Consider the following 15,446-nt stretch of genomic DNA (forward strand, 5'->3'; position numbering starts at 1 on the left):
ATCTTGATCAAATTACTTAACCTCTGTGAGTCTTAGTTCTGTCACATGAAAATGGAAATAATAATAGGATCTACTTCATAGGATTGATGCCAACATTAACAAATTAAAGTGTTTAAGTCAGTGTCTGACATGTAATAATATTTGTTAGCATTTTTCATTTTAAGCTTATATAAATAGAGTTTTGGTACAGCATATTGGAGCATTAAGAATTATTTGTTGGGCTGGGGTTGTAGCTCAGCTTGCCTAGCATGTGTGAGGCATTAGGTTTGAGTCTCAGCACCACATAAAAATAAATAAGTAAAATAAAGGTATTGTGTTCATCTACAACTAAAAATATTAAAAAAATAATTATTTGTAATAATGAAGGCTATTCTGTAATGATAACATGTACATAGCAAACTGTAGAAATAATTTTTTTTTGTTGCTAGTTGTCATCTTTAGTTTTCTTATCTTTTAGTGTTTTTGCCTCTGAAAAGTTTATTGTTTTATTTTTCAAACTTTTGGGAAAAAAATTATTTAGAAGGAACACTTCTGTTTTTGTACTTTAAATTATAGATCAGATTTATTCTCAGGAACATTCTTACCAGTGGTTCTCAACCCTGTTAGACCTTGTGCTCTTTTTTTAATAACATTTTGTAATGCCCTTTTGACTATCCTGAAATGAAATTCACAGGTGATAAAATCTACCAACACACGTAATTTTAAAAAAGTTAGTATACTGCCCTACTGTAATAAAAAGGAGAATAACAGTAATTTAAAAATAAAATGCTAGTACTTCATTGTGGAAATGATTAGATGGGGGACCACAGTTGAGGATGTAATGAAATAGTTAGAGGCATGGAGAATCACCATGACTGCAAGAACTACAGATATAGAATATTATAACATACAAGTATGTTGTAATAGTAATCGGAACACTTGATTGGTATCGTTGTCAATGACCTGGTCTTTTAAAAGAGTGATTAGCTTTTGGTAGAGTTCTGAGAAAAATTAAGTACAATTCTTTCCTCAGTTTTTCTGTATTTTTATATTATTGTTATTATTATTATGGAAAAGACCTTTGTCTTTATATCTTAGTCTCAGATAATTATGAATAGTTTTTTAATCCATGTAAATATCTACTAGGACATTGAAATTTATATGGGACAGTTGTTCTTTGGGTGAGCCCTCCCACCCATTTCAGAATGTTTAGTATCCTTGCTCCTTGCCTATAAATACTAATTGTATTTCAAGTAAACCATAAACGCCCCCACTATAACTATATTGTTATAGAAATTAAATTTTTTATGATAAATTTTCAAGGGGATAACGGCCAACATCTCATTAAGGGGTTCTTCTTCCTGCCCAGGATAATCCAAGCCACCCTAAGATTTATAATCAATCTCAAAATAATTAGTGAATAACAAAGCACAAATACTCAGAAAGTAAAGTCCCTGATAGATCTAGTGCTCATGGGTTCTGGAACTAGACATGACAAAAATGGCTCTGGTGGTTTATTTTAGGGGGTACATCAAAAGCAGGGATAAGGTTTCAGGGGCAGAGTCTTGCTTGGTGATATCTTGCAGTCAGCAGGTTGATTGACGTCTTCGCAGGTCACACTCATCTCAGGTGCTGTGGTGGGTCACTGCAGAGCCAGATAGAGATTCACATTGTCCCTGGGTAATTGACCAAAAGAATGTCCACTGGTCATTCCCAGACACCAGACGTCTCTACCATGAGGCTTCTATGCCTGGTGACTCACATGCAACCCATGGATAGCTCCTGACAATAAAAATTTTTTTTTTTTTTTTTGGTGCTGAGAATAGAACCCAAGGCCTTATGCATATTAAGCATATTTTTAAAACCTTAACAAATTCTCAGTTTTTAAACCTTAACAAATTCGAGATTGTATTTTATTTCTTCATCTTTCGTAGCTAATCAGTTATTAATTGAATTTTGAATTAATATGTGATTGGAAAAGACCTTAAAGTTCATGAAGACCAATAGTTCACGAACAGATGTGAACTTGAAGAATGTTTCCAGTTAGCAGTAATGTGAACATAGAAAGTGCTTAAAAACTTCCATAGCAATTTGACATTGACATTGCATCCAAGTATTTTTGTATTTTACAAAGATTTTAGTTTGCCAGATTAGAAATGTACATGTCCTCTACCATAGTTTTTTTTTTTTTTTTTTTGAGAGTCAAATGATAAATAACAAATTGTGGAAGAATTATTATGATAAATGTAAGTAAAGTCTTACTTTTTTTTTTAGGTTAAAGAAAGGCCTGATGTGGGAGTTTATATCAAAGATTTATCAGCTTATGTGGTAAATAATGCTGATGATATGGATAGAATTATGACACTAGGCCATAAAAATCGTAAGTATAGTGCATAATTGTGATTAAATGTCTATGTGTTGAGTAGATTGGTTGAGAGACAAAAACAGTGTGATTCTTTGCTCTATAGAGACTGAACTTTAAGGTTTCTTGAAAATTCTTTCCCTTTGATGATTACTATGTAGAGAATATAAATGAATGAAAGATATCAGATTGTTTTCCATGCTGACCAAAATTTTTCTTTTTAATTATGCTAATCTTTGAAACTCTCATATAATTGTCTTTTATTAGTTACACTAAATATTGAGAGCATTTTTTGAGCACTTAATAAGTGGGAAGCACTTGTGCTCAGTGCTTCATGAAGATGATCTCTTAATTCTCACTGTAGTCTGTGGAGATACTAAAGTCCTACTTTTTGAATGACCAACTGAGACTTAGTTTAAGTAACTTTTCTATGGTAGTATAGTTCCTAAGTGGCAGAGTGAGTATTTGAATGTAGGCTATTAGTATTAACCAGGCACTATACTGCTTCCCTTTTGTTGAGAGGGAAAGCAAAACAAAATCTTATCAAAATTACATTTATCTTAGTAGTTGTTTTATGTTTTTAATCTAAAGAATAAGAAACTTCAGCAATATTTAAAATATAGGTGCCCAAAGCCTAGTACTAGTGATGTTACCAATAGCAATTAGAAGTTAGAAATAAATGACAAGAACATAGAAAGTGAAAATATTAAGTTTCTGTGTCTTGACTATAGATCTAGCAAACACAAAGAAATTAAACATTATTCAATTTTTATACATAAACTAACAGAAAAATGATCAATAAGAAAATGACCAAATCTCAACAGAAAGATGAGCAAAAGATAATGTGTTATTCACAGAAAAATCATACAGAGCAATGATCACATGAAATTACTTCATAAGTAATCAGGATAATGCAGATTAAAACTATAGTAAGAGATATTCTTTTGGCAGGGGGCAGGTGGCAGGGGATTGAACTCAGTGACACCTAACCACTAAGCAACATTCTCAACCCTTATTATTTTGAGACAGAGTCTTGTTAAGTTACTTAGGTCTTCGATAAGTTGCTGAGGCTGGTTTGGAACTTGCCATCCTCGGCCTCCTGAGCCACTGGGATTACAGGCATGTGCCACTTCTCCCAGCTCCAGATTATTTTATGCTTTGAAGAAATGGGCACTGGGGTGGGAGTGGAAATTGATATGGCATTTTTGAAGGACAATATTAACAATATCTGTTGACATTTAAAAAAATGTTCATTTTGATCTAGTATTTCTAACTCTTGATATATAGTCTAGAAAAATATTTTTAGATGTAAACAATCTAACCATCAATAAATCACTATTTTTTTTATAATTATGGTACAAAAATACTATATACATAAGAGATAATGTTAAGTGAGGGAAAAACAAGATAAAGTGAGACCTAACACACTGTAGAGGCTTGTATATTGCTACTGACTGATTAGATGATTTTTGAAAAGTGGTATCAAATTTAATGGTTGTATTTTTTGGAGAAAATTCATATTTTAATTTAAAAGAAAATAGAAAAATATAGAATTGCAGATCCCTGTGTTTTCTTTGATTAATTCTATCTATTCCTCATATAAATTATTTCTTTGTTCTTTCACTGATTTTTCATGTACTTTCTTTCATTGAACTTTATCAATGCAGTTTACATTCCAGTTATATGACTTCTAATATAGCCACACGCTAATATACTCTTTTAATGTCTCATTTCTAAAATCAATGTTTGCACAGAGAAGTTCTGCATAAATAGTAGGAAGATAGAAATTAATGCTTTAAAATACTTTGGAATTTAAGAAAAAAATTAGCACGTGACTATTGTAAAAAAAGCATGTTTATGCAATATATTCATGTAAAATTGTATAAGTACATGAATATTTTGTATATTTTAAGTGGATGCTTTTGTTTTTGCTTCATATAAATGAGATCAAACTATATATTCCTCTCTTACTTTTAAAAAGTCAGATGCTAGCTGGGCATGGTGGTGCATACCTGTAATCCCCGCAGTTTGGGAGGCTGAGGCAAGACAAGTTTCAACTCAGCATCAGCAATTTAGTGAGGCCCTAAGCAACTTAGTGAGACCCTGTCTCAAAATAAAAATAAATAATAATTTTTTTTAAAAAAAGGAAAAAATGAAAGGACTGGGGATGTGGCTTAATGTTAAGTGCCCCTGGATTCAATCTTCGATACGCTCCACACCCTAATTTAAATGCTGTGGGCATCTTTCACATCATTGGATACAATTCTGCCTATTTTTTTTTTAAATGACTGCTTAGTTGTCCAAAGTGCGACTATTCTATAATTGATTAGCCATTATCCTATTTGTTGTTTCTGGTCTTTCGTTGTTGCAAACAATGTTACACTATATATTCCTAAAGCACATTTGCAAGTATTTCCGTGGTTTAGTTTGCTAGAACTAAAGTTTCCCTTACATTTTTTTTTTTTTTCTGTGGTGCTGGGGATTGAACCCAGGGCCTTGTGCATTCGAGGCAAGCACTCTACCAACTGAGCTATAGCCCATCCATAATTATCTTTAGAGAGAGCTGAATCAGCAATAATTGTTCCAGTTATTTAACACGTTTCTTCTTTATGTGTAATTTTTTTTTTTTTTAAGAGTGGGAGGAAGGGGGTTCTCACTATATTACCTAGGCTGGTCTTAAACTACTGGTATCAGGGATCCTCCTCTCTCAACCTCCCAAGTACTTGAGATTATATAGGCACCATACCACCCTGTCTGGCTTTGTAAATTATTTATTTCAACAAAAATTGTAAGAGAGGGATGGGCTATAGCTCAGTTGGTAGAGTGCTTGCCTCGAATGCACAAGGCCCTGGGTTCAATCCCCAGCACCACCAAAAAAAAAAAAAAAAAATGTAAAGGAAACTTCATATAATGGCTAAATGCACACCTTTACTTTTATGGTCTAGCCATGTTCTCTGGCTTTTATTATAATGATATTAAGTATTTTGAACTATTCTGGGTATTTAATTATTACTGTACGCACTCTCTGTTACAGTTTTTAAGGATTTCCTTCCTTTATTAAAGGTTCTGTTGGTGCAACTAATATGAATGAACATAGTTCCCGTTCGCATGCCATCTTTACAATTACTATAGAGTGCAGTGAAAAAGGTGTCGATGGTAATATGCATGTCAGGATGGGGAAGCTTCATCTTGTAGATCTTGCTGTAAGTAACAGGATCCTACTTAAGGAATAACTTGTACTATGACTTACATTTATCTCATAAATAAGAATTAATGTGGAAAGGTGTGATTTACATGAGATTTTAAAATTGTGACTTGTGTTTAACTTACTACTCATTATGGAGTATTTCAAATGTATATGAAAGTAGACTAGCATAATGATTCCTTATATTCTTGTCACCCAACTTTTAACAGTTATCAACTCGTTGTCAGTCTTGTTTCATCTTTTCTTGCTCACTTTTTCCTTTCCTTAATTATTTTGAAGTGAATCTCGGGTGTTATATCAGGTATATTGCTGTTAAATTGCGTTTTTAAAAAATCCTTAAAAGGATATTCTGTATTATTATTATAATTTTAGCTTGAGTTTTGTCTCTGTATATTGCTAGGGCTCAGAAAGACAAGCAAAAACTGGAGCTACTGGACAGCGCCTGAAGGAAGCTACAAAAATCAATCTTTCACTTTCCACCCTTGGTAATGTAATTTCTGCCTTGGTTGATGGAAAAAGCACTCATGTGCCTTATCGTAACTCTAAATTGACTCGTCTTCTTCAGGATTCTTTAGGAGGAAACTCAAAAACCATGATGGTAAGACTTCATTTGTGGTATCGTTAACATCCAGCAAATTTAAGATTCTAATTTGTCCATAGTAATATAAATAACATTTTTAAAATTGACTATTATGGACTGGGGCTATTGCTCAGTGGTAGAGCACTTACTTCTCACATGTGAGACACTGAGTTCAATCTCAGCACCATATAAAAATAAATACATAAAAAGGATATTATGTTCATTTTTAAAAAATTAACTATTTTACTTCTTTGATTTTTGATTATCCTTTTTGTAATATATCATGTGTATTAGTTTGCAGTAGTATCACTTGGAAACCCATATAATTGACACTTTCTTTTTTAAAAAGGTCAAAGTGCCTATGTACTTCAGACATCTATTCTGATATATTTGTAGTTGTACTATTAATTAATGGTAGTGTAAAATGATTTGCATTTCTAATTCAACAGTGTGCAAATATTGGGCCAGCAGATTATAATTATGATGAAACTATTAGTACATTACGGTACGCCAACCGTGCTAAGAATATTAAAAATAAAGCTAGAATTAATGAAGATCCAAAAGATGCTCTGCTTCGCCAGTTTCAGAAAGAAATAGAAGAACTGAAGAAAAAGCTGGAAGAAGGTAAATTCTTTGAAAAATATAAATCTTAATTTTGGCTAAAAGTATGTTGGTTAACGGAGAAGCATTCTAACAGAAATCACCTATTAAACTTTTTTGAGCTTCTAACATTAATTTTTAAAAGAATATTTCTGAAAACAATTAATACCTAGCATTTTCAATTAAGTATAAATTATATAATGTATGAAAGATGATATATCATGAGCTTTGTAATGTTTTGAACAACCAATACAAAAAATAAATTAAAAAAATAAATAAATAAATAAATTATATAACATTTGTATTTTTTTAAATTAAAGCTGTCATCTTTATTCCCATGACCTTTTGTAAATTTCCTATGTTTACATATGAAATAATAAATTTTTATCTATGTATAGAAGCACATTCTACTGTGTGTGTATTGTGAAAAAGATCAGAGTTCTGGCTTTGTGATTAGTATCACTATTATTATTTTTTTAAGATTTTTTTTTCACAATACCTTTATTCTATTTATTTATTTTTATGTGGTGCTGAGGATTGAACCCAGGGCCTCACACATGCTAGGCAAGTGCTCTACCACTGAGCTACAGCCCCAGTCCTCTCACTATTGTTAAGGAAAGATAGTAGTTGTTTTTGCTATCAATAAAAGCGCATTGCATAGCCTTAAAATATGCTTTCATACTCAAATTTGAATGTGAGATTCTATTTTGGAAATTTTTTTTCTTTCTTTCTTTCTTTCTTTTTTTAAAGCACGGATTGAACCCAGGGGTGCTTTACCATTGATCTGTAGCCCCAGCCTTTTTTATTTTTTATTTTGAGACAGGATCTCACCGAGTTGCTTAGGGTCTCACTGAGTTGCTAAGGCTAGCCTTGAACTTTTGTGATCCTCCTGCCTCAGCCTCCTAAGATGCTAGAGTTATAGGTATGTGTCACTGCACCTGGCTGGAAATTATTTTCTAACATGATAATGCAAAATGGTTGGGAAATTTAAAGATCTTATTCATCTCAGTCATCATTAAGTACCTAGTCACTCCCTGCACCTTCATTGTTAGGGACAGATAGGTCCTTCTTATTGGCAAGGAACTCCTCTGTGTATCACGTAAATAGAGGGCTTAGAAACTGCACTTGTGCAGTCTTTGGGGAAGGAAACTAGTTCCATCACAGGTGAAATTTAGAGATGCTAACCCCATCACATATGTTTGGAGAAGGTGCTAATTCAATCAACTAGAGTAAGATAATTGAGAAAAAGCAATGAGTGAACTAATGAAATTTGGTGTTTTAAATGTGACCACTAGGTGGTATTTATAGCCACTATGCTTTAAAGAGTTTAAATTTCTTGGTTATGTTGATTTTCAGTGCATACCTTTATTTTGCTGTCTTTATTTTTAACATTATTAGGAGGCAAAAATATATGAAACATAAAATGTATCATTTTAACCAGTTTAGTGGCATTAAATACATTCATATTGTTGTGCAAACTATTATTACTCTTCATCTCCAGAACTTTTTTATCATCCCATATACAGAAATTCTGTACCCATTAAATACTAATTCTCCATTCCTTTCTCCTCCAAGTCCCTGGGGACCACTGTACTACTTTCTATGAATTTAACCATTCTAGGTACTTTAGATATGTAAAACCATACAGTATTTTGTAGATTTCCTATGTCTACTTGTTAAATAATGATTTTTTATCTAAGTTTAATTTTTATGTAAGTTTATTCACTTAGCATAATACCTTAAAGATTCATCCATGTTTGTAGCATGTCACAATTTATTTTCTTTTTAAGGCTGAAAAGTATTCCAATGTGTGTGTATGTATGTATGTGTACACACACACACACACACACACACACTGCACTTTGTTTATCAATTTATCTATTGGTGGATATTTGGATTGCTTTCACCTTTTGGCCTGTGTGGCTTACTTTGTGTTCATGGATGCAGACAGTCCTTGTTTTAAATGTTTTGGGTAAAAAACAACAGTAGAATTGCTGGATCATATGGTAATACTATTTTTAGCACATTTTATTTTATTTGCTCTGCACTTTTGTTTTTATAACTTAGTTAATAGAGTTGATCATATAAACAATAAAAAAGTAGATAAAAGCATTAAAGTAATTTTTAAACTTTTTATTTTAAAATTATTTTAGACTTACAGAAAATTTATATAGTACAGAGAGTTTCTATGATACCCTTCATTACCCTTATCCAGCTACCTAATGTTAACATCTGTCACAGTACCATTATTGAAACCAGGAAATTTACATCAGTACAATCTCACCAACTAATCTATATGCTGTTTCAAATTTTGCCAGTTATCTTTCCAATGCCTCCTTTTTTTTTTTAAGAGAGAGAGAATTTTTGTTAATATTTATTTTTTAGTTTAGACACAACATCTTTGTTGGTATGTGGTGCTGAGGATCGAACCCGGGCCACACAAACGTGAGGCGAGCGCGCTATCAGTTGAGCCACATCCCCAGCCCCCCCCCCTCTTTTTTTTCTTATTTTAGTCTATGACTCAATCCAGGATCACACACAATAATTTTATTAGTCTATTTTTTTTTCTGTCTTTTAAATCTCCTCCAATTGCCTTAGTTCCTTTTGTTTTTCAAAATCTTGACACTTCAGTAGTAGTAATATGGCTCAGTGGTAGAGCATGTGTCCAGCATGTTCAAGGCCCTGGGTTTGATTCTCAGCACTGCAAAAGAAAAAGAAAATGAAGAATCTTGACTTTCCTGAAAAGTGCTGATCCTGAATGTTTAGATTGTCCTTTAATTTGGACTAGTCTGCAGTTCTCTCATAGTTACTCTGAAGCCTCCTCCACTGTAAACCTACTATTTTTTTCATTTGCAATTAATATGTATCTTGTGGGGAGATACTTTGAGATTCTGTAAATATCCTGGTTCTCCTACTAAGAGATAGTAGGAGAAAATAAGTACCTTATTCCTAATTTTAGCATGTATCAGTGGTTCTTGCCTGTGACTATAATTCTGTTGCATTTGTTCAATGATGATTTTCTATTCTCATCATTCATTTTTTTTAGTGTTTGGAATTCTGTTACTAGGAAGAGGAATCTCCATTTATTTATTCAAATTTTTATTTTATTTAGCCTGTGTGTTACAATCCAGTATTTTATCATTTATTAGGTTGCTCATATTGTCACAGTTTTGGCTATTAGGAGCTCTAGTGGGGTAGTTCCTATATTCTTTCAGGGTGTTCTCATCAAGTTATTTTTAGGCACCTGCTTGTTTTTCTGGTCCTGCAAGATAATGTTTTAGGCTCATTTTGTATCTTCCCTACCATAATCTTAAAATACATTTCTCCCTGGTTCCTTTTATTGGAGAATGGTATATAGAATGGGACACTATGTATGGTCATTGCTGATAAGAATCATTGTTTCTAGTCTCAAAGAATAAAATATTTTAAATGATTTCTTTACCTAAGACACTATTCTCTTTCCAGCCTTTATTTATAACTATATAATCTAGTTGCAATTTGTATGTATTTTACTTTTTTCCCCCAATCACCTTTGCTTTCTTAAAATCTTCATGTATGGACAATGATGTTTTTAAATAACTAATTTGAAGTTAATTTAGTGCTTCTCTGTATTACTATTTAATGGTTCCATTTTATTGACTTTTTGTCTTTAAGAGAATATGTAGTTAATATTATCTTTGTACAGATAAAGCTGTCTTTGAAATTTTTTTGTGATATAATCCTAGATATGGGATCACTGTGTTAACTGACAGTTTTGTGGTTCAAAAAATATACAGATTGAATTATTTGAAATCTTAAGCAGGAAACAAGGAGAAGATACTCCCCAAAGACATCACATTTAAAAAGACTGAACTAATAATTCTAACACATAATCTTTTGTATATGTTTAGAACTCTATTTAAAGTAATTATTTGAATTTTTAAATGGGTCAGATTTTAACTTTTTTAGGAACTTTGGAAAAATAAAGTCTGTGTGTACATCTTAGCTATTTCTGAGATTAGCACAACTGATATACTATCTAGGAGCCCTGAAACATTTAAATTTATATTTTGAGCAAGGCACAGTGATACACTCCTGTAATTCTAGCTATTCAAGAGGCTAAGGCAGGAAGATCACAAACTTGAGGCCAGCTTGGGCAACTTATTGAGACCCTATCTTCAAATTAAAAATTAAGAGGGCTGGGGTGATAGAGCACCCCTGCCCAGGTTCAATCCCAGTACTGCAAAAAGTATAAGTATATTTGAGTCAAAAAAAAGCTTAATGAAGAAAATTGGTATAAGTACTTCTGAAATAACCAATGACTCGTACAGACTAAAATCATTGCATTAAATTTCTATCCAAGGAGAAGAAATATCAGGCTCTGATATCAGTGGGTCAGAGGAGGAAGAGGATGAAGAGGGTGAGGTTGGAGAAGATGGAGAGAAAAGAAAAAAGAGAAGGGGTAAGTTCTGTTAAGTGTTCTAATTGGTAGAAATAATTAGGATTGCTACCTAATAATGCTTTCACATTTCTAAGACAATAGAGTGCATGCCTTCTATTTTGCTTTTATAGTTATGGTAACAATTAGAACAGAGGATGTATGCCATATACCTGGTTAACTTTGCATTGTTTTTTTCTCCACTAACCTGTTCTTAGCTTACTCAGAATAGTTTGGATTTTTTTTTTTTTTTAGAATTATAAAACTATGAGAGTGGATATAACATTTTGAAATTTTAGGTAGAGTTTTGATTTTACGTGAGGACTTGGATCTGTTAGGAACCTACATATTTTAATAAATTAGGAAAATGTGGAGTTTTTCCTCAAGTAAGGTTAATCTTTAGAATTCATTAGATTTTTAAATAATAAATTTGTTTAAGTATTGTATTTTAAAATTTAATTCCTTTTCTTTATAATATGTGCTCATTCTCACCCCAATGTGGGGCATATGTTATCATGTGTGAATTAAGACTTTGTCATGCTAAGATTATAGATAACATGCAAAAGAGATGGACATATTATAATAGCCTGCATTTCAAGCCTATTTATCCTAAATATTTATTTCAGAACTCTCTTCCATTAGTGTGGATCATTGTTTTCCAGCTGGTGCATATTTTGCTTGTCTTATTTAAATGATGTTGCTGAAAATAAACCCATCACCCTTTGATCAGGAGTCCCAAATTTAAAAACTGTAAAGATTGTATAAATTCAGAAGAGAGGAAAAGCATGATTTAGAGCAAGAGCTGGTAAAATACAACCTGCTGGCCAAGTCTAGCCCATATCTGTTTTGTAAAATGTTATTAAAACAACTATGTTCATTTGTTTACATATGTTCTGTGGCTGCTTTCACATGGCTTATGGCCTATAAACACATATTATTTGTCCTTTTGTAGAAAATGTTTGCCAAACCCTGACTTAGAGAAATGTATTTTTTGTTCATATCTAGTTTTTTTTTTAACAAAATGAACTGTTGTTTAGAAAGCTATAAAGCATATAATAGATTTATTAAGAATAAAACTTTATGTAGAAAAATGCCACTATTTAATATATTAAAATATTTAATGATAATATGCCTTCCAGGCTTAGAAATTTAAATTTTTTCAATGAGCCTTTTCAGTTTTGCTGTCATACCTTAAACATAAATATTTGTATTTGATAGTTTGATGCCACGAGGGGAGAGAGGGAAATTGGTGACAGACCTATAACGTTAGTTGAATTTGACTTTAAGTTTTAAAACTTCCTTTAACTTATAACCTAAATAATTTAAATAGACTTAAATGTCACCAAATAACATATTTTTTATTCTTGTCATTTCAACATGCAGTGTTTTAAATGAGTAGTAAAATTTGCACACAGTGAATCTTTATACAGTTTTTAATCCCCCCCATATGGCTTTGGGAAGTAGAGAACATTGGATAGACTACTACCAAAACTGGTTTTAAGGGAAAGTAAGTTTTGATTCTTTAATACAAAGCTTGTTTGTCCTTTAAAATTCTTTCTCTGGAACTGAATTTTTCTCTATATGTGTGTTCATATTCCTGTTTTTTCTTTCTTTGGTTGGCGTTGGGCTCATTTCTTTGTCTTCCAGGCAGTAGCAGCAGCAGTAGTTCAGACTCCACATGTTCTGTCATAGAGAAACCTCTGGATAAGTTCTTGACTAGTGAGTGGTAGCTCTTAAATTCTCTAACAGAGCTTTGGCTTCTCCATAACCCATGGGCTTCATTTGAGCAATGCTGCACCGCTCCCTGTCATTATTTGAAGAATACATGTTGGACTTCTCAGTAGAACAAAGCATGTTGATGATCCCCTATGCCCCTTCATTGCTTCCAGTTAACCATAATTGTTAAAACATATGCTTTAGCTTATGTTTGAGACAATGGAAGAGAGATTCATGCTTTTGCAGTTGAGATAATGTAAAGAGAGCTAGTAAGCTGTATAAAAGAAAAATTCTTATGGTTGTTTTTTATGTTTCATTATAAATGTTTAATCTTGGTCAGTATAAGGGACATGTAACAACAAATCCTGAATTTCTAAAAGTACCAATTACATTTGGCAGTATATCAGTACCCATTATAACATGTCATACAGTTATAAAAATTTTACACTTTGGTGTCCTATTCTTAGCAGTAGCTTAAGATTAAAGTCTCCCAAATAAAGAAAAATGGAGTGTTTCAAGCAAGTAAAAATAAATTGAGTAGTATTTTATTTCAAATGGACTTTATCTCCATTTCTAATTACCTGATAGGTTTTAAGAATTTTTCCAAGATGTGATTAAAGAATTAAGAACCACATGAAGTTTACTCAGGATCTGTCTAGACTTATTTCAGACTTAAAGACTTTTTCTTAAACTTTAATTAAGTTGAAAAATATTATTTAATTTTATCTATTCATATTTTATTCTCAGAAGGGAGATGATACCTTCTTGTACCAGCTTGCAGCTTACTGTCTTTTTAAAGCATTATCTATATTCTTACCTTTCCCAAACTAATAACAAAATAATTGCTTATTGTTCTTATGCATTTAGCTTTTTAGAGGAAGAATCCAAGAATAGCAAAAATCTGTCTATTGACGATTCTTAAGCAATTTACCAAAATGATTCACTTCAGAGGATAATTTGAAAAAAATACATGATGTTGCTTTAGAGACCATATAGAGGTTAATTTTATTTTATAAACTAAAATATGAGAAATATCTGAATAGGTAACATTGCATTTTTTCTAATGCAAAACTTATCTTAGTTCTTAAAGAATAGTTACATGAACTTACAGTGTGAAATGAGTTGTACTTTGTTCAATTCAAGAAGTTTTCATTGCTATTTACATACTTAGCACATAAAATATGTTGTTGTTGTAACATGGGTAGATTGGTGAAGTGGAGAGATAGTTGTCCCAAGCATGTGGTTGCTGTGTGTAACTTGTTATGTTTGTACCCTCCCTTTATAAAACCCGAGTGGCCTTTTTTTTTTTTTAGGTGTCCCTTGCTTGAATCATCAGTTGTCATTTACTTCTATAATCTACTAATAGGTTGAATGTAAGTTTGTTATACAGGTGTACTCCATTTTATGTAGTAAATTTTTTCCTCTGAAAACATTGCTTATAAATCAAGTTGGAAAACAGTGTATTGTGAACTTGCTGTCTTTAAAAATTCTTCATAAAATTTTTTTGTCAAATAGTGAAAATTATAAACTTTTATCTCTTTTTGGTTCAGGGTTTTGAGTTGGATTTTCTTAAAATGGGGCACACCTGTAATGGATCTTTGTACTAGGAGACACATTGAATTGGGAAATTTTGGAAATGGACAATGTGAATTTTGTTACTTTCAACTTATTAATTTTAAAAATTGGCTTAATTTTCTGCTTTGTTCTTTTGGAATTTCCCAGGTCTTAACAGGTTCCCAATTCTTTGTCTACCATTTAACATAACCACATGATGCTGAATTGTTAAATTTGCAGGAATTTGGGAGTCAGTGTGAGCTCCTTGAGTTGTAATCTTAGAGTAAAGTAATCTTCTCTTTGCTTAAATTGTATCTCTCATTATATTCAATATGCTTTCTTTTTACATGGGCTCTTATTTCCGTTTTAATAATGATTTGATTTATTTCTCTACTTATACTGTAAATGCTATTATACATTTTTTTTTGTTTTACAAAGGAAATAATGTTTTCCTTTTTTTCTTCCTCATCTCTGTGCATATGCTTCCTGTCTACGATTTGCTTACCACTTCTTATTGCAAGATCAAGCAGGTTGGTGTGATTGATTTGCACTCCACTTGGTAGTTATTTATCTTATAAAGAACTTTGTTAATTAAACAGCATTTTTTAATTTAATATTTTTTTGCAAGGTAAGTATCCATTTTTTTGTATTCAAAAACTCTTTCAACTTCAACTTAAAAAAAAAAAAAAACACTTGGGAGACTAAGGCAGGAGGATCACAGGTTCAAGGCTAGCCTTAGCAACCTTAGTGAGTCCCTAAACAACTTAGCAAAACCTGTATCAAAATGAAAAAAAAAAAAAAAGTACTGAGGATGTAGCTCAGCACTATGGGTTTCAAGCCCAGATACCAAAAACAAAATAAAACTTTCTTTTTTCCTAAATTCTTAAAGTCATATTTTAGAAATACAATTATAAATGATTTCACAAACATTTTCCACTCTTTTCTTTTAAAGCCAAGAATAACGTGCCTGTGAGCTATGCTGGTGGGTACTCATTTAATAATATGAAATGAATTCAGTTAATACTTCCCTGAA

The 15,446-nt window shown here is 32.0% G+C and overlaps 1 protein-coding gene across 2 annotated transcripts in view; it reads left to right on the top strand.

The window, feature by feature from the left end:
• The window catches only part of Kif3a (kinesin family member 3A), a 44,483-nt gene that overhangs the window by 16,994 nt on the left and 12,043 nt on the right, over nucleotides 1-15,446 (top strand). The window contains exons 5-11 of one of the 2 annotated variants that reach the window (XM_071612103.1): nucleotides 2,254-2,359; nucleotides 5,405-5,544; nucleotides 5,947-6,144; nucleotides 6,576-6,750; nucleotides 11,069-11,167; nucleotides 12,791-12,862; nucleotides 14,935-14,943. In XM_071612103.1, coding sequence (XP_071468204.1) covers nucleotides 2,254-2,359; nucleotides 5,405-5,544; nucleotides 5,947-6,144; nucleotides 6,576-6,750; nucleotides 11,069-11,167; nucleotides 12,791-12,862; nucleotides 14,935-14,943 — 799 coding nt within the window. The remainder of the gene's footprint in view (nucleotides 1-2,253; nucleotides 2,360-5,404; nucleotides 5,545-5,946; nucleotides 6,145-6,575; nucleotides 6,751-11,068; nucleotides 11,168-12,790; nucleotides 12,863-14,934; nucleotides 14,944-15,446) is intronic. The other variant, XM_071612102.1, reaches the window with a different exon arrangement.

The sequence above is a fragment of the Marmota flaviventris genome, chromosome 5 (genome assembly GCF_047511675.1).
Source record: "Marmota flaviventris isolate mMarFla1 chromosome 5, mMarFla1.hap1, whole genome shotgun sequence".
NCBI classification, from domain to species: Eukaryota; Metazoa; Chordata; class Mammalia; order Rodentia; family Sciuridae; genus Marmota; species Marmota flaviventris.